The sequence below is a fragment of the Populus alba genome, chromosome 16, assembly GCF_005239225.2.
Source record: "Populus alba chromosome 16, ASM523922v2, whole genome shotgun sequence".
In the NCBI taxonomy this organism is placed as follows: domain Eukaryota; kingdom Viridiplantae; phylum Streptophyta; class Magnoliopsida; order Malpighiales; family Salicaceae; genus Populus; species Populus alba.
In genome coordinates this window covers 2,348,080-2,367,738 of record NC_133299.1, presented here as the reverse complement: position 1 = coordinate 2,367,738, position 19,659 = coordinate 2,348,080, and the positions used below count along the sequence as shown (strand labels likewise).

The 19,659-nt window shown below is 33.0% G+C and overlaps 2 protein-coding genes across 6 annotated transcripts; one reads left to right on the top strand and one right to left on the bottom strand.

Moving 5' to 3' along the window:
- The first annotated feature begins 960 nt into the window (after positions 1-960).
- Positions 961-10,393, top strand: LOC118033326 (ubiquitin carboxyl-terminal hydrolase 5). Of its 5 annotated transcripts, none has more exons than XR_004684843.2 (16): positions 961-1,504; positions 1,975-2,223; positions 2,514-2,658; positions 3,208-3,267; positions 3,396-3,491; positions 3,582-4,014; positions 4,399-4,469; positions 5,238-5,378; positions 5,479-5,649; positions 6,526-6,783; positions 6,872-7,020; positions 7,179-7,754; positions 7,932-8,205; positions 8,634-8,849; positions 9,001-9,171; positions 9,952-10,393. XR_004684843.2 is itself a non-coding variant. In XM_035038263.2 (16 exons), the coding sequence occupies exons 1-15, from the start codon at positions 1,359-1,361 to the stop codon at positions 8,811-8,813; spliced, it is 2,841 nt and encodes a 946-aa protein (XP_034894154.1). In that variant the 5' UTR covers positions 962-1,358; the 3' UTR covers positions 8,814-8,849; positions 9,952-10,393. The 5 variants fall into 5 exon arrangements, 4 of the variants coding, with proteins under 4 accessions (XP_034894151.1, XP_034894154.1, XP_034894152.1 ...); XM_035038263.2 differs by lacking the exon at positions 9,001-9,171 and having other exon boundaries at positions 962-1,504; positions 3,582-3,612; positions 3,721-4,014; XM_035038260.2 differs by lacking the exon at positions 9,001-9,171.
- Positions 10,394-11,381: 988 nt separating this feature from the next.
- On the bottom strand, positions 11,382-13,176 carry LOC118033332 (cytochrome P450 CYP94D108). Its single transcript, XM_035038271.2, has one exon. It carries the CDS (start codon positions 13,076-13,078, stop codon positions 11,579-11,581), a length of 1,500 nt encoding a protein of 499 aa, XP_034894162.1. The 5' UTR covers positions 13,079-13,176; the 3' UTR covers positions 11,382-11,578.
- Between the last annotated feature and the right edge of the window lie 6,483 nt (positions 13,177-19,659).

The window sequence follows — 19,659 nt, the reverse complement described above, 5'->3', positions numbered from 1 at the left end:
AAAATGAAAGATGAAGAAATTAAAATAATAATAATCAACATTTCATAAATTATTTCAAATAAAATAAGTAACAATCAAAAGAATGAGGACCAAATTTGATAGATAAAAAATTTCAATAAAAATATGATAAGGAAAAGCAAATAACAATTATAAAAATAAAGACCAAAGTTAATATAAAAATAAAATTTTAAGAGATGAAATTGAAAAATAAATATTTAAAACAAAATATATATAGCAATCAAAAGTTTGAGGATTAAATTTAATATAATAAGCAAATAATGACATTTCTAAATTTTTCATAACTTCCGGAAAGTGTTTCCCCCCAAATTTTTCAGGAAAACACTTTCCTGAAAACCAAGCTAAATTTTTCTTTTATTGGAAAGTGTTTTCCATTGACCAACTTTCTTACTGGCAAACAAACACAAGAAAGTTTGGAAAGTGATTTCCTGGAAACCACTTTTCGGAAAACAAACACAACTAAAGGGAAAACACTTTTCTGAAAACCAAGTCAAATTTTTCTTTGACTGAAATTGACTGGAAAATATATTCTATTGACCGGAAAGTATTTTCCGTTGACTAGAAAGTGTTTTCCGTTGACCAACTTTTCTAATGACAAACAAACACAAGAAAGTTTGGAAAATGGTTTTCCGGAAATTACTTTCCGGGAAACAAACATGGCTAGTTTTCCATTTTTTATTTTTAGTTTTAAAAAAGTTATTATTTTTTATTTTTTTATTTTAAATTAATATTTTTTAATATTTTCAGATTAAATTTTAAAATATAAAATTTACCCCCACTCATTCAAAACTTATTCTATAAATTCATTTATTAATTTGAAATTTAGCTCAATGAATCATTACTCATTAATTCAAGATATTAGAAAAACTCTATTTTTTTTTTATGATTTTGTTTTAAGTGGTTTTTTTTTTTTTTAAATACTTAGGTTCATGGTATCCATTTTTTGAACTAGTCGATTTCGAATGAGTTTTATAACAAGGTTCTAATAAAATCGAAACTCTTCATCGTCCCATCCCTAAAATGCTGGTTTTCACATGAATCAAAACGATGTCAGCTGCATTTGGATCGGGTGTAATACTGCTCGTAAACCATCCACTCTAAACCGACCCATTTAGAACAAAACTAAACCATTTAGATATCCAAACAAGTTTTCTAACAACCTTAAAAAATGAATTATCAAGGGTTTAGCTGAGATATTACACTAAAACCACCTGATTTTTTTCTCCATCCCTGTTTGGTTTCCGAGAAAACACCAAACAAAATTCAGGAAAACCAAAAACAAAAGAGAAAATTTCACAAATCTGTAGATCCAGGAAAAGAATCACTTCTCTTCTTCTCTGATGACGGAGGTGAGGGTGGCGTGCAACAACAGTAGCGGCGGTGCACGGCTGACACCAGAAGAAGAGAGGGTTTTGATTAGAGACATTGCGATTACTTCAGAATCTAAGAGTAAAGAAGGCGATAGCTTTTATTTAATCACTCAACGGTAACATTAATTTCTTTATTTTTCTTTCCTCTGTGTGGGTTTTTCGTGTCGAAAGGTTCGTGACCTCAAAAAATTCAAAGTTTTGTTTTTAGAGTGAAAGTTGAAGTCTATTTGAGTTTTCCTTTTCTTTTCTCTCATGTCTTGATTTTTTAGAGTGTTAACAAGTTTTTAATGTAAAAATGCAAAGTGGGTTTGTTTAGTTTTGATTTTTTCTACTGTAAAGAAAGGTTTTTAGTTGTCTGAAATCTTTAAAGAATGCAAATCTCAATTCTTGTTTTCTGAATTAAGAGACAATTATTGTTCAAGTTTCAAGTGGGAACTAAGTAATTTACTCAGCAATTCTGTTCATTGTGTGTGTGTGGTAGAGAATGGAAGTTATTATTATTATTATTATTTCTTATTTGAGAATGAGCTGTTAAAATTTTAAATAATAATTTTGGTGATATTTTTTTTTTGCTGGTTTATAATAGATGGTGGCAACATTGGATTGATTATGTGAACCAAGACCAGACAAATGTTACTAATGATGGGTCATCTATGTTAGAGAATTGTCATACAGTTAGCTCTTCAAAAAGGCCTGCTAGTATTGATAATTCTGATTTGATATATGATGTGAATTCGGAGGAGTCTAATGTTGGCATTGAGATTCATGATACTTTATTAGAAGGCCGTGATTATGTATTGCTTCCGCAAGAAGTTTGGAACCAGTTGTATTCATGGTGAGTTGTTTATGAAACTGTGGAAGAATAGAATTTATGACGTTACTTTCTCATTATTTAGCTTTTCTTTTTTGCATTTTTTACACAAGGACCGGTGGTTATAATCTTAATTTTTGGTAGGATTTTTATGCTCAATACCATATTCAATAGCTACTTCCAACATGAATAGAGAACATAGGTAGGAGTTTTCTTTATTGCCTTCTCGTCTTCACAGGCAATAAGGGATTGCTAAATTATATCTTTGAATGGGGGAAATGCTCTTATAAAAGTGATGGTATTGTTGGGTACAGGTATGGAGGTGGTCCAGCATTGTCACGGAAAGTAATCAGTTCAGGTCTTTCTCAGACAGAGTTTGCTGTAGAGGTATATCCTCTCCGTCTTCAGCTACTGGTTATGCCGAAGGGTGATCATTGTGCAGTAAGAATTAGCAAGAAGGTATAACTTGAAATCTGTCATGATTTGCTACTTTATTGAGCAGCTTATTTTGTTGTAACTTGACCCAAGGACATGGTTGATGACTCAATTTAGCATTGACTTAATAAAATCTCAACTCTTAACCTCTTAAGTAACTTTGAGAATGTTTCCGCAATCAGTATTGAGTGTGTTTGAGAAAATAAGCTAATCATTACCACTTCCCTAACACTGCTACCCTAAATCTGCCACAAAATTGCGCTCTCTCCATCAAATTCATCATCATGACAACCTCAACAGCTACCATGCTGGATTGTTTGCAGCCATATTGGCATAAATCTGAAAGTGGTGAAATTGCATCTCTTGTTCACCAAATAAATGCAGTTTCAACCACGAGTTATTAAAACTAACCAGTAACCAGGGCCGCTGTATCAGCTCTAAATGGTGTTTAGAATCTGAATACTACAATTTGAGTGGTGATAGTTTAAAGTTTCAACTGTAAGTTTCCATTTTATGAAATGTTCTCCAAATATATCTTGTGTTTGCTCATAAAAAACTGAATCATTTTTGCAGGAGACAGTTGGAGAGCTTCACAAAAGAGCTTGTGAGATTTTTTATCTGAACTTAGAGCAGGCAAGGCTTGAAAATACCTCAGCTATTTATTTTTATATTTTGAAATATAGATTGAAAGTTTCTAGTTTAAAATACGTTGAGCAATTCCTCATATTCAGTTTCTTATCATTTAGTAATTTTTTTTACAGGTATGCATTTGGGATTACTATGGCCACCGTAAACATGCTCTGATGAATGACATGGATAAAACACTTGATGATGCCAACTTACAGATGGATCAGGATGTAAGTCTTTTTGTACTGTGCCATGGTGTAAATACATGTTACTTTCTTGTTTTAAATTTGAATTTTCTTTTGTTTTATAATGGTATACAGATTCTGGTGGAGGTTCATGACATTGCCAATGGTACTGCATTGAGTCGTTTTATAAGATCTGCTCAGGACAATGGACCAACTGTGAAGGACGCTAGTTCTTTTCATTTAGAGCCTTCTAAGTCAAGCTTATCAATTGCAGGAGGTTTATCTGCAAGCAAGGGTGCTTCTAGAGGCTGCAGTGCAGAGCTATCTCAAAGTCCAAATCTGACATCCCAGGGTCCAAATCTGACATATCAGGGTAGGGAGCTGGATAATGCATATGGGACCAGTACTGTTACTACAAGGGGGTCTTCTGGTGGCTTGATTGGGTTGCAGAACCTAGGGAACACATGCTTTATGAATAGTGCAATACAATGTCTTGTTCACACATCAGAGTTTGCCGAATATTTTCGAGAGGATTATCATCAAGAGATAAATTGGAAAAACCCATTGGGTATGGTGGTAAGTTTGATTATTGATGAACAATATAAATTATGCTTATTTTTTTTCCAAGTATGATTTTGAAACACTTGCTAAATGAAAAGGTACACTGGATAGCTAAAATTCTCTTGGTTTTGAGCTTATTCGATTTCATCTAAATGATATGGTCTTGGAAGTGTCTTTGTTGACAAATATTACAGTTTCTTTCATGCCATGGAAGATCTAACTTCAGATGTTGATTGAGGGACAATTTTTTGTTGGATCGATATAACTGTCTTTTTTTGGAAGTACAATCTATTTTTTCTTTCTCAGGTCTTGTTTACATTTATTATTCTTTCTTGAGTTTGTTAATCAGATCTCTTGTGGCACTGATTTGTACTTTGGTACTTTATGTCAGGTATAAAACTGATAAAACCTTTCATTTGTTACCGTTCACAAGTAGAGCTTGTAATTGATGCTGATGATCAGGCAAGCTGTTGTTAGGTCATTTCTAATTGGGTTTCAAAGATCTCAACTAGATTTGAATTCATTATATGTTAATTAATTTAAATCGCAAATTCTTGAATGAAATTACTCAAGCCCCTTTCAACTTGATCAGTGCAGCAACATAGAATGTTTTTAAGCATACAAACTACTCTTTAAATTACTTAACAGGCATTATGAAGGGAAATCATATGTTTTCACTCAAAATTTTGTTCGTGTATGTGCACTGCAATCTACAAGAATAGGTTTGAAGTTCTTTGTCCAGCCCAGATCTTAGTGTTTGAGCAGTATTTTTATTTGCATAAATTTTGATGTTCTGAGTCCTTGTTTTTTGATTGTCCAGTACACTTTTCTGGCTTGCTGAAGATATTGCACATCAATGATAATATAAAAGGCTGATTTTAAAAGCTGTAAGGATTCACCCTGGATTGAATTCTTTTTTTCTTGGCCTTTTCTACACACAATTGAAATGAACCTAGAAGAGCACATTCCTTTACATTGATATGGCTGCTGGAATACCAATTTACCTTACCTTGGAAATGAGTTGCAGCCAATCAATAGACCTCTAGGCCGAATCTTGAGATGTGAAGTTCATCTATCAATAAGAATGACTGAATGAAAATTATTTTAACAGATGGATCATATTTGGAGTGATTTTACTGATGGAAGTTTCATTTAGCTATATTAAGTATTGTAAGTCATTGTTCAACTTTTCTGTTTATATTCTGTTGAATTGAGTTAGCAATTTTGTAGGGTGAGCTTGCTCTTGCATTTGGTGAGTTACTTCGAAGGCTATGGGCACCTGGGCGAACAGCAATTGCTCCTCGACAATTTAAAATGAAGTTGGCTCGATTTGCACCTCAATTTAGTGGCTATAATCAGCACGATTCTCAGGTTCTCAAGGGCAACAAACTTTTCACTAATGGTCTGTGCTGTTGCATTTTGTATGGAATATGTGCAGTTTGTATAAGCTAAGTGGTCTGTATTGTTGCAGGAGCTTTTAGCATTTCTTTTAGATGGTCTTCATGAAGATCTGAATCGTGTTAAACATAAGCCATATAAAAAGTCAAAAGATGCTGATGGTCGCCCAGATGAAGAAGTTGCTGATGAATATTGGGCTAGTCATATTGCTCGTAATGATTCTATAATCGTTGATGTGTGCCAGGTGCGGATTATAATGATCATTCAAGCTTGCTTACATCAAATCTTCATTTTTTTGGGTCTTGGATGAACTGACTAGACATATTTAGGATGATGTTGGATGGTGCAAAACTAAAACACACATGCCTACCGCCCACCCACTCAGGCACTCCAAAAAACAGTGCATGTTTTTTTCTTATGAAATAGTTTTGATAACCCTGAAACCAAAGTTGGGGAAAACTAGTGATTTAGAGTTATGGAAAAGTACTTTAGAGTACAAGGTTTTATTTAAACATGACTAAAATGGACTGCATGTCTTGTAATCCTAGCAACATGAATGGAGGTGTTAGCTTGATTTAAGTAGAGGTGCTTCAGTGTGGTGAAATGAAGAAACATTACTGGGGTATTATGCAAGCATGGATCCTGGTTGGTTGAAGGGTGTTTTCTGTATCATTGTGGTGAGGCCTGTAGCTCGATTCTTGATATGGTAATGTATGCTTCATGGTGAAGAAGCAATTTGTTATGAAATATACATGCAGGAATATCAAGATGAATGTTTGAAATGGTCAACTAAGAGGTGATTGCAATTTGTAGGAAGAGTGAGAATATTAAGATAATATGCCAAGGCAACCCTCATTGAAGATAGGTTAAGACAGGGCCATATGAGGATGCACTGGTGCAGAAGAGTTATTGCATATGGTGTCATTCCAAAATCCACAAGATCCAACCTTTATTAAATTTGTGGAATTCTTTGACATGAAACTTGGTATTCTTGCTTCATATTAAGGATGTGCTGATTGTTATGCTTATATGTTGACACATTTACCAAAAGTGCCGTCATTCCACTGTTTTTTTAGTTCTGTATTTGTGCTAAAATTGTTGACTATTTCACTGTTCACAGGGCCAATACAAGTCGACTTTGGTTTGCCCAGAGTGCAATAAAATCTCTGTTACATTTGATCCTTTCATGTACCTCTCTTTGCCACTTCAATCCACCACTACACGTTCTATGACAGTTACGGTTTTTACATGTGATGGAAGTGCCTTGCCATTTGCTTGCACAGTGACTGTTCCGAAACAGGGACGATGCAGGGACTTGATCAATGCACTTAGCTGTGCTTGTTCCTTGAAGAATAGCGAAGAGCTTAAACTTGCTGAGGTTATGACATTGACTGTTGTCACTCATGTTCATAAACTTATGGATGTGCAATTCCTTGGCTTGACCTATTTGAACATGTTGTTCACAGGTACGGAACCATTTATTTCAAAGGTTTCTAGAAGACCCCTTAATATCCCTCTCCACGATTAAAGATGATGACCACCTAGCTGCCTACAAGATAGCGAAGTCGCTAAAGAAAACACTTCTGCTTAGGTTGATTCATCGCTGTCAAGAACAGTATGTATTATCTTATTTGGGTATTCATACCTTGCACCAATTATTGCCTTTGTTAGTTTGGAATGCACTGTACATTACATAGCTTTATATTTTATCTGTTTGTACATGCACCTGTACTTATCTGTATGTCGGATCTCTTATTTATTTTTGGCTGACAGGGAAACAGGTGATACAAAGGCTGCACAGAAGTTGAAACCCTTTGGAACGCCTCTTGTCTCTTTGATATTACATGATGATGTAATTACAAGAGGTGATATACAGAAAGTAGTTCACACTATGCTCTCACCTTTGTTGAGATCTGAAAGTTTGAGACAAGCTGACATTCCTGAGCCTTGCTCGTCATTGGCGGCATCAGATATGTGCCACAAGAGCAGCTCTGATGAAGCATTTACCAACCCTGTATCAGATTCAATGAACAAGGATAGTAGCGGTTCCAGGGCAGTAACATTATTCAAACTACCGCTTCAGTTGGTTGAGGAAAGTAATGCATGCATTGATCTGTCCGTGGGAGAAGACAAAACAATTAAATTATCCTCAACATCAACATCAATGTTGGTATATGTTGATTGGTCACAGGAGCTCTTAGAAAAGTATGACATTCATTATTTGGAAAACTTGCCTGAAGTGTTCAAGTATGGACCTGTGAATAAGAAAGCTCGTACTGAACCTCTCTCCTTGTACACCTGTCTAGAAGGTTTTCTGCGTGAAGAGCCTTTGGTGCCTGAAGATATGTGGTTAGTGTCTATTCTTCCCCAACATACAATTTTTAATTCCAATGCAGACCAATCCTTAGTGGATATATCTTTGGCTGGCATTTTCCTTGTGCATTTGGATGTCATAGAATTATTTATCCTTCATGTTGAAGGGAAAGGAGTTGCGCTAAAAGATTAGTGTGAATAAATCTGACACAGGTACTGCCCAAAATGTAAGGAGCGGAGGCAAGCAAGTAAAAAGCTTGACTTATGGAGGCTTCCAGAAGTGTTAGTCATCCATTTGAAGAGGTTTTCCTATAGCAGATCAATGAAGCATAAACTAGAAACTTTTGTCAACTTTCCTATCCGTGACTTTGATTTGACAAATTACATAGCCAACAAGAACAACACTCAACGTCAACTCTATGAGCTATACGCATTGACCAACCATTATGGTGGCATGGGAAGTGGGCACTACACTGCACATATCAAGGTGAGCATAGAAGGAACTGACAATAGGTGCATAGTTTAGAAGATTGGTGTGCAGCTCATATTATTGGCTAGTATTGACAGTTGATGGACATTTTGGATTTTTGCATGGATAACTATATACATGACCATGGATAGGTGGTTCCCAGTAATTATTCTTCGTGAAAAGCTAAAGAAGGGTTTGAATAGTTGGTACTACTTGTTTGGAGTTAAATAAAATGTTTGGGCATTGAGACCTTTCTACAACTCATTCATGTGTTTGATAAGTTAAGTCTGTTCTTGTCTTTATTTTTTGTGATAGCAGTTTTAGAAGCTACAGCTTGTTGAACATTACTATGTGTTCAATTTTAGCTTCTAGATCTGATATTGGGGCAGTGGGCTATCCATAGATTGGTTCATTTCTTGAACTTAATTTATACCTGTGTTGTGCAGCTTCTGGATGAGAACAGGTGGTACAACTTTGATGACGCTCACATATCACCAATAAATGAAGAAGATGTGAAGTCAGCTGCTGCGTATGTTCTCTTTTATCGTAGGGTGAAGACAGGTGATGCCATTAGCAATGGAGAAAATTCTAATACTGGTCATAACAATGGTTCATCCCTGAAGTGAACTTCTGTGGCCATTCCTTCTTGCCAAATAAGCAAGGTATGTGATTTGGGTGCAAAATACAACTTAAAGCACGCCTTTTGTAATTGAATTCCCATATTTTTAGATAGACATTCTAAAGTTTTTGAAGTTCTTAAATGGTATCTTCCATTGGAAAAATATCAAGTCATTGCTCAATGTGATCATGTAGGTAAGCAATAGTACCTAATATTTGGGTGAAGTTGATTAAGGACGATCCTGATACTGAGAGTGCTTTGCTTACTAGACAAGGAGCTGAAGTGGGCAACTAAATTCATTTAAATGGCTTATTACCCCCACCCATACCCCACTGAATCCACCTGCAATCAGATATTTGTTTGAGGTGGGCCTGAACTTACTACTGCCTCAGATGGACGAGAAGTAGAAGACAATGTCTTGGTTTCTAGTAATAACACCAGGATGGCACTGACTTTTTTTTTTTTTTTGAGCGAATGGGGGCTTCCTTTTCAGTCTATACTGAAGCACAATTCTACTTTTAAAAGTGAATTGCCAGTGGATGAAATACCTTATCTCATTTTCAACCAAAATAACTCTGAAACAGAAACAAGGGGAGGACCAAGAAGGGGTAAATAGAATTAGAAGGTCAACATGGCATTCTCAAAGTTTTAAACTATGACATTTTCTAGGTTTTAAGAATAATCAGGGGTAATAATAAGTCACTTAGTGTATTACCATGCAACACTTAGGGCAATTGCTATAAAACTATAGCATGCTAGGTAAACTATGCTTGATGTCAACACCTAAGGAGACATAAAACCTGGATTTCCATTTTTTGACAAAGGCACTCGGGGTTAAGGGGATTCTCATCATAAAAAGCTAGAACTTGAAATTTTGTATCTATAACTTATTTTTTGGTCATCTCCATATTTGTTGGATCACCAGCAGTCCATAATCTGAATCTCTATGGGTTACAAAATTATCTTTTGAGATCATTTGGGTGGATCTACTACTCAGTTGTTTTTTTACTTGGATTCCCACGTCCACTGCTTCATACCCATCATGTATTTATGTATACTCTTGTCCTTAACAATGAATTTTGTGTTAACAGTTAAAGCTGTTTCAGTTTAATATGGAAATTTTCTGATCATGATGGGTACTGCAGATTCCTAGGCTTTATTCTGTGTTTAACACAAATACTGGTCATGGAGGCATTGAAGTGCACCAAGTGGCAAAGCTAACTCTAAACGGGAGATGTCCTTGCTGGTTCTGAAGGTAAGGGCACCCAACAATTGATAGTTATGTATATCACCAAGCTTTCTGGACTTCAGTTTTGTAGACTAATTAAAAGGTCGCAAAAATAGGTCTAGGACAACTCGATTTTTCTGTAGAAAACAGTTAGCATACACCCTCTGTCATTGTGCTAACTCGGACGTTCTCTTTCATTCCGAGGATGTCTGATTTAGCTGCTATAATTTCTGCTATTCTCGCCAAACCTGTCTTGTTTCTTAAAGTGTTTATCGAGACAGGTTTGTGTAAAAAGTCAAGGCTGCAATACTATCATGCATTGTCTGCTTGTTTTTTTCTATGGTTATCCTTTATATCAACCGAATCCTCTTAACTTACGATTTTTCATTGAGCTTTATGATTTTGTTGCATAAAATCACATTCGAATTGGAAAACCTCATCTACAGAGATGAATCCTCAACTTGAACGTTCATCACTTTTAAGGGTAGATTGCTCAAGTAGAATTTGTATGCAAATGTTTGCGAAGAAAATAAGAGAAAAACAAAACTAACCTCAAATCATGAATCTGGAAATGGGAATCTGAAAGAGAGTATTTGAAGTGTGTTGTTGAGTAACTTGTTATGGGCAGGTAAGTGTCATTTGTCATCCGAAGCTTGCAAATAGTTTGGTTCCAAAAGGAAAATATAAATGATCTCATTGTCATCATCTTTAATCATCCATAATGTATCATATCAATAACCTGTTCAACAATGACATTTTGCTGTGCCATTTAAGAAATGGAATCATTGACGCTATAGAACCGATATCTGCAGTATCAAAGTTAAAACACGCATCTTTGATTAAGACCCATCTGTGAAGGATTTTTTACCCATTTAATTTCGCTATAGACGATTGCATTGTTATTAACGAATGATATGATTAATCGATGAGGAAAGTGAAGTTGACACTTAACTGTGTGAGGCAAAGTTATTAAACATCCAAGTTTCATGAGGGTTGGAAGAATTTATCAAAGTCATTTTAAAAAAAAATATATATAAAACAGTTAAAATAATATTGTTTTGAAATTTTTTTTCAAGTTAAATCAAGTTTTATTAAGGATATCAAATCGTGAATTTGACTTATTGGATAAAAAAAAATCAAACTTTTTATTAAAAAGCATGGCCTTGGCTAGTGGACATGATGATGGGTGACTAGTTTTTGTTTGTTTATTCGTTTCTCAAGTAGACTTTAAATCTTGAGATCTTTTCAAAGAGAATTACATTAATGATAATTACATTATCGTTCATTAGCAGCCGCAGCCCTCCTCTTGTTGCATGAGTCCAACATGGAGTGAGTTTAGATATCATATAAAAACATCCAACAACAAATATAAATTCGTCAGATTTGTATGGGTATAATTAAAGCATAAACACCATGAAAGGGAAAACAAACGAGCATAGGACTCGCTGCCAGTGCAATTGACCCAAATACTAGCTTGCCATGAAGCTGGTTAAGATTATTAATCATGCATGGAGAGATTTTGTTGAGCTCAACCTCATTTCCACTCATCTTCCCGTCACCTTAACCTGCAATCCACCTTTCATCCTTAGTGTCAAGGACAACAAATGCTCCGGGCACTTTTCCTTGTTCTGCACATCAATCTCAAATCGCTCAATCACTGATGCAGCAATGGATTTCATCTGGATATAGGCCATGTCTTTCCCTAGACACATTCTTGGCCCAGCATGGAATACTGGAAACTTGAATGGACTCTCCTGCCTGTATATTCCATTCTCTAGCCATCTTTCAGGAACAAAATCGCGGCAATTCTTGCCCCAGATACTCTCCATCCTTCCCATGGCGTACGTGTGATATGTTACAAACCATTTCTTTCCCACAAATGTACCGTCTGGCAATACATCATCACTTTGGCAAGCTTTTGTATCCACTGGCACTGGTGGATACAATCTTAATGCCTCTGAAATAGCTGCCTGCAAATAATGCATGTCTCGGAGCTCTTCAAAACTGTAAGTATCACCGAGATTTTTTCCGTTGCTTGACCGAATCGTTTCAAGCTCCTTTAATATGTTCCGTTCTACATCCGGGTTTAATGATAGTAGCCAAAAGAACCAACTCAAAGCAGAGGATGTCGTGTCCCGGCCTGCCAGAATAAAGCTTATGACAATATCTCTGAGAAATTCAGTTGAATCCTCATCCTTCCCTATAAACCGTGATAGCAAATCTTCATCATTCTTTTCTTTTTTTTGCTCAATTCTAGACCGTATCATCTCATCCGCAAATTCATGGACAATTTTAACTGATTCTCTCAATGTTTTCTCTGTCCCAACATTGAAAAATCTGTTAATTTTCCAAAAAACTGGAAGAACATACATGAATCTCCCAGAGCTAAGTGTGGCAGCATCTTCAAACGCACGCATAAACTCACCACCACTGGTCCCATCACCGCCAAGACAAGCAGGATCAACATTAAAAGCCACTTTACATATATTATCAAATGCAAACCTTTCCAATATGTCTTGCAAATCCAACACCTGCTTTGTTTTCGAAGCTTTGGCAAGAATGGGAACTAACCTTGTCGAAATTTCAACCTCAACATTCTCCATGACAAAATTTCGGAGTGACTTTGTATTGAACTCATAGCTAGCAGTTTTCCTCTGGACTCTCCATAGCTCTCCATCCGAGTTAAAGATTCCTCTACCGAGGAAGTCTTCAAGAAGGTTGATAAACCGGTCTCCTTTCGGGTAGTTCTCAAAGTTCGTCTTGAGAATATACTCAACATTCAAAGGGTTTGCAGTGATGATGCCATGGACTTTGCCAGGACGGTGAAAGACAGCAGAGTTGGTGGGGCAATGACTGAGTGTTTCTGTAGTCCACTCAAGGAACCGGTGTCGATTTCTTAAGAATTCCGGTAAGGCCCCTACTATGGGATAAGCCTTGAAGCCCTTGTTGGCAGGTTTCTTCTTTGAAGGGAATAGAGCGTAGAGGTAACAATAGAGCGAAAGAAAGAAAAGTATCAGCAGAATTTGAAGTGACAAGGCTTCCATGGTTAGAAAAGGGAGAGTGAATGCGGCAGCAACAGATTTTCAAGAAGACGTATGAGTTGTGGTGGGTGGTCGCTTACTACCAACTTGAAGATAAGTGCTCGATGATAGGCTTTATTAAAGCATCTCGAGATACTATTTGGAAAATCTAAATTGGTAATATAATTTTTTTTAAAGCGTAGATATAGTTTTTATTTATTTATATACATTCTAATTGTAAAAAAGTTATTTAGGAAAGTTAGTTATATTTTAATATATTTGATACTAAACTATTTTAAAAACATGATATAATTTAATTGACTTAAAAAATTTATAAATAATCTCAATAATTCTCAATCAATTTAATATTAAAAAATAAAATAAAATTAATTAATTAAATAAATAAAACAAAAAAGACTCATGTCAATTTAAATAAACTTACTAAATCTATGATACTAGTCATAAGATATAAAGTTTCGAAGCTTTCACACTAGTAATTGTGCTTCCTTAGATGTGGTTTTGATATATATATATATATATATATATATATATATATATATATATATATATATATATATATATATATATATTTATCAAGAATCAACATCAACCTATGAAAATATCAAAGAAGCAAGATATATATGGATGGTTAGTGGACACGAAAGGAAAGAGGTATGCTTCCAATTGTGTGTCCTTGATTTATTTCGTAAAAGTTTTCTATCGATTTAACTTTTGAAACCACCATTTGTTGTTCAGCACGTGTGTTCCAGGTTTGAACTTTTCTCACAATTGAAGTTGACAGTATTGTACAAGGATGCGGCTGAATTGCCAACCAAAAATCAAATCTCAATCCACTATTTTAATTTGTTGCTCATATTTTATATTTTTTTTATATATAAATTTTTTTAACTTAAAATTTATATAGATTCACACTACATTATAATAAAATTTAAATTCATAGCCATTTGGTTAACAAAACTTTCGATACCAAATCAAATAATTATTTGAATTTAAAAATAAAAATATAAACTGTTAGATGAAGTTTCAGAATATAATATATATTATTTTTTTAAATAAAAATAAAGGAACTTGTTAAGATTTGATATGAATGTCAAAGAACCATCTCAACCAAATAACTTAAACTATTAGATGAGGTCCAAGATTTGATATGATATAATTTTTTTATTAAATAAATAGAAATGATGAGATTTAAACTCATGACAGTTTTGTCATCAAAGCTCTAATACCATGTCAAAGAACCGTATTAACTTAATATCTTAGACTATTAGATAAAATCCTAAAATATAATTTATATTATTTTCTAACACAATAACATATATTAATGTCTTAATTTTAAGTTTATATTTCATATAGACTATCAAGTTTCAGTCTTTTCGTAATAATATATAATTACAAACATGCATGCATGATTATAATTAAAATCCCTTTATAAATGGTAAAGATTTTGCTATCCAAAATACCTTAAAAGACTTGAGTTGCAAGCAAATCGCAAATGAATCGCTTGCTATATCCTTAAAAACTGACGAGATGCGATTTATTCGTGATTTTATGCTAGAGAAGTAATGCAGTCGGAAGAGAGTTTATTAAAACTCAAAATCATCAATATTAAAAATATCATAATTATTGAGAGATATTTAAAATATTTTATTTTTATTTATACTTATCAAAAAATTATTACAATTTTTTATAGAGAAAAAAAAATAAAGTTCTATTAATACTGAATAGAAAAATAAAAATAGAAAGAAATTATATCTTTCAAATAAAAAAACCAGAAAAACCTAATAATATTAAATAGAAAAATAAAAATATTTGAAAAATAAAATTTCTATACTAAAAATAACTAAAAGTTTTTTTTTCCTCGAAAACCTTTAATAATTTCTTTTTAGATTGAAAAAAACTCATCATCAATTTCAGATATCAATAAAAACCTCTCCTCTACCGCAAACAATTTTTTGATGTACAAGCCGCTCGATCATGGATCTCTGACATCCTTGAGCAGATCTGTTGAGAATGAGAACAAGAAAATAAAGAACTCAAACACAAGACTGGATTGAATAATCTCATTCTTTATTAAATAACAATGGTTACTACATAGCCTTACACGAATAACTAACTAAAATAGCTAAAAAACAGCTCACGTCTATAACAACATGACAGGTGCATCAAGAAAGAGTTAAAATAAAAAATGCTTAAAGAATGTGTGAAATCTGCGAACAACTTCCTAAAAACTAGGGCCGACGCACACCACCAGTTATGGCAGTTTGGTTGTGGTTGTTTATTAAATAATTTTTCATGTTAAAATATATACTAATGATATTTTTTTAATTTTTTAAAAATTATTTTTGACATTAGCACATCAAAATGATTTGAAAACACTAAAAACATATTAATTTGAAGTTAATAAAAAAATAAAAAAAAATTTAAATTTTTTTAAAAACACTTTTAAAACGCAAAAATAAACAGGCAGTACCGAGCTTTTTCTCTTTGTTCTTTCTGAGTTTTTCCTTTTCTGAGAAGTAGGGTTGGCTGTATTCATATGTCTTGTATGGCTCTTCTGGTGTCGATATTCGTGTTAATTTTCATGCATACTCTCACTTTATATGGATCTTAAAGTTTTTGGATTCATCTGCTTGTTTTCAAAAGATAATAAAAAAAAGCATGATAAATAATTTTCTACATTCTATCTCTAGTGATGACAACTTATGGTTTTTTTTTTTATTTTTTTTTTCTGACAGATTTTATGGTGTTTTGGAGTTTAATAGGTTTTTTAGAATCTCAATTTCAAGCTGCATCTTCTTACCTTATATGAGCTTTTCATGGCTATAGATCAAGTCTAAGACTATGTTTGTTTTTTGAAAAGTGGTTTCTGAAAAACTACTTTTCAAATTTTTATGTGTTTATTTGTCATTAGAAAAATTGGTCAACGAAAAACACTTTCCGGTCAAAAAAAATTTGACTTAGTTTCCAGAAAAGTGTTTTTCTAAAAAATCTAGGCGAAAAATACTTTCCGAAAGTTATGAAAAAATTAGAAATGTCATATTATTTGCTGATTATATCAAATTTGATCCTCAAATTTTTGATTGCTATATATATTTTGTTTTGAATATTTATTTTTTAATTTCACCTCTTAAAATTTAATTTTTATATTAACTTTGGTCCTTATTTTTATAATTGTTATTTGCTTTTTCCTTATCATTTTTTTATTGAAATTTTTTATCTATTAAATTTGGTTCTCATTCTTTTGATTGTTACTTATTTTATTTGAAATAATTTATAAAATGTTAATTATTATTATTTTAATTTATTCATCTTTCATTTTATTTTTTAGATTTAATCTCTATTATTTTAATTATTATTTATTTTATTTGAGATAATTTATGAAATTAATTTTTTTTTCAATTTCATTATCATTCAACTTTTTAATTTGTAAGATTTGCTCCTCATTATTTTAATAAATTTGAAAAAAATAAAAAATTAATAAGTTATTTTCCAGCTTATTTTCCATAACATAACTAAACACTGAAAAATGTTTTCCAACTTATTTTTCATTACATCAAAAAATAATTCACTTTCCTAAAATTCACTTTTCAAAAGAAAACTATTGTCCAACAAACAAACGGGGTCTAAAAATAATTGTGCAATTTCGTTTCTAATATTTATTTATATAGCCTTATTCACGGTCTCTCTCCCCTCAGTTTCACCCCTCTTGGAAAAAAAATGAGGGACTAAAAGGCAAAAAATATAAAATAAAAGGACTAAAACAAATTAAGACTGAAAACATCGTAAAATAAAGTTAGTATTTAGTCCTTAAAAGTAAAAAACAACAAAATTACTACCGAATGAACAGGGCTATGTTTTTGTATGAACGGTGCTCAATAAACAGTGTAGTGTGTGTGAACATTAATACAATCAACAATGACTGGAACATTAACTGTAAAATCACATTCTCTTTTAATATATTAGTTAATCTTCACATCATTATTTATCAAATATCATAAACATTTTTCTATGTAAAATGGACTATTATCCTATAATATTCAATTGCTATAAGAAAATTGATAGACATGGGCCCGGAAAATAAACTGTATTGTTTTGTCAAAATAATTTCATCATTATTATTTCACCATTTATTTTTATTTTTTTGTGTTAACTACCCAATTATCCCATCTACAAATATTTGCATTTGTATTTTAGTATAAGTTACTAGTCATTTAACCTGCGCTTAGCTACATGTTATAATTTTTTTTAAAAAAAACACTAAATATATTGGTTGCTTCAATGTGTTTGTTTGCATAAAAAACTAAAGTGTAAATTGAAAAGCTTATACAAACAAGATGGAGATTTTTCATAATATAAAAATGAGATATTCATCCAACAGCTACAAAGACCTGGCGTTGGGGTTGTCATGCCTTGGGCACCAAGGCCAAACCTGCGCATTTGACTGTAGAACTAGGCAAGCGAGACTGTAGGCCCACGCACCTAAGGCCTAAAGAACCACACACTGGATATATATATATATATATATATATATATATATATATATATATTGTTATTATTATCATTAATAATTTTTTAAAAAATATTTATTAATATAAATAATAATAAAAGTTTAATATTATTATTAATATGATAAATATTATTGTTTGTATTCTAAATATTATTATTTTTATTATAATTAAAAGTATTAATATTAAAAATATACAATATACTAAAAGAACTCAGTGTCCCTGTTACTGTTTACTTAGACACAAAACACTATGGATTGTAGCAATATAATGACATAGCTAGCTGCTCTTGCCACAAAGAGTTGCAAAGATGGCAGGGAGAGGGTAGAGTAGAGTTATTTTTTCGACAGAACTGCTCTTGCCATAGAGAGTTGCAAAGACAACAGGGGGAGGGTGGAGTTATTTTCTCATTGGGATGTATTTGACATTGAAATGATGGTTTGAGAAAAAACAGTCAATGCAAATTTTGGTGGGGAATGATGAGGCTGCAGACACTTGGTGCTGAGACTGCCATGCCCTAGGCGCTAGGGCTAGACCCACACGCTTGGCTACAGACCCATGCGAGCGGGTTTGCAAGCCCGTATGCCCGGGTCTGCAGACTTGGGTGCTGGATGCAAACCCACACGCCTGGGTCTCTTCTAACCTGCGTCTGGGGACTACAAACCCCCCAAGAGGTTGCAGACGTAGACTCGTGCGGCTAGGTCTACATACCTTATACAGAAGAAAAATAAAAAAAATATTATTTTGATTATAATTAATATTATTAATATAATTTTCGCACTTGTGTGGCGTCACGGTGATCGTCCACTCTTAGGTATATGTCGGGCAATCAGGAAAATAGGGTAGACAAGGAATTCTTGTCTTTTATCCGCGAAAAATAGGAATGCGAGTCGCCATCTAGTATTTTAGTCATTAGAAACTCTAATTGGTCTCAGGGATCGGGTACGAGGTCTGGTGGCGTAAATGAAAGGTATTAACATCTCAAATATGCTCTACCTAAGGTAAACTGCATAGTAAGTTTTATAAAATTAAATAGAACTGAACTTTCAAAATTGACTTTCTCAGAACTTGGTTGATCTGAAACTCTGTTTTTACAGCAATTCTCTTCAACCAGGAACTACTAATAAAAAAACTATACAACTTTGTTATTTTGAGATTTTGATCTGGCAGTCTTCTAAATTATATCTTTGGTTGAGTTAACCTGGAATCTCATCTAACGATTTCCTTTAACTAAAACCTAAAATTGTTCCTCCCAATTGCAAGGTTTGAACTTTCTTCTTTTTTTTTTTTTTTTTTTTTTTTTTTCTCTTTTGAGAATTTTCTAATGGTAGGGTTATTCTCATTTTTCTTCCAATGTTAAGATAATGTTAGTGGTTCGGTTAACTTGAGATCCCACCTGGCGATCTCCTTTAACCAGAATCAAAGTCAGTGTGTAGTTTGATCAACATGAAATCTCTTCTAGCGACTTTCTTTAATCAAAATTGAAATCTGTGCTGGTTTGGTTAACTTGAGATCCTTTCTGGTAACCTTCTTTAATCAAAATCAAAATTCCATGTGAAACTATAATATTTTTCTTGAATTAATTAAAACTAAGTAGATATCTTATTCACTTTATATATATATCAAGTGTATTATATTATAATGTCCTTTTTTTTTTCTAATGTAAAATTATTAAAATGGATGCAATTTAAAAGGGTGATATAACGATGACATATGACATGTTTACGCATCAATAAAATTTAAGTTTGGTTTGAAAATTTTTTAAAAGTTAAATTAAGTTTTAATAAGGATACTATATCGGGAATTTAACTTATTGGATAAAAAAAAATTTTGATTTAATTTTTTTTTATAAAAAAACATGGCCTTCTTGGCTAGTGGTAGTGGACATGATTTGATTGTTTCTCAAGTAGAAGTTAAATCTTGAGATCTTTTTAAAGAGAATTACATTAATGATAATTACATGCAACCTCCTCTTAATTGTTGCATGAGTCCAACATGGAGTGAGTTTACATATCATATAAAAACATCCAGCAATAAATATAAATTCAGCAAATTTGTATGGGTATAAAGCATAAACAC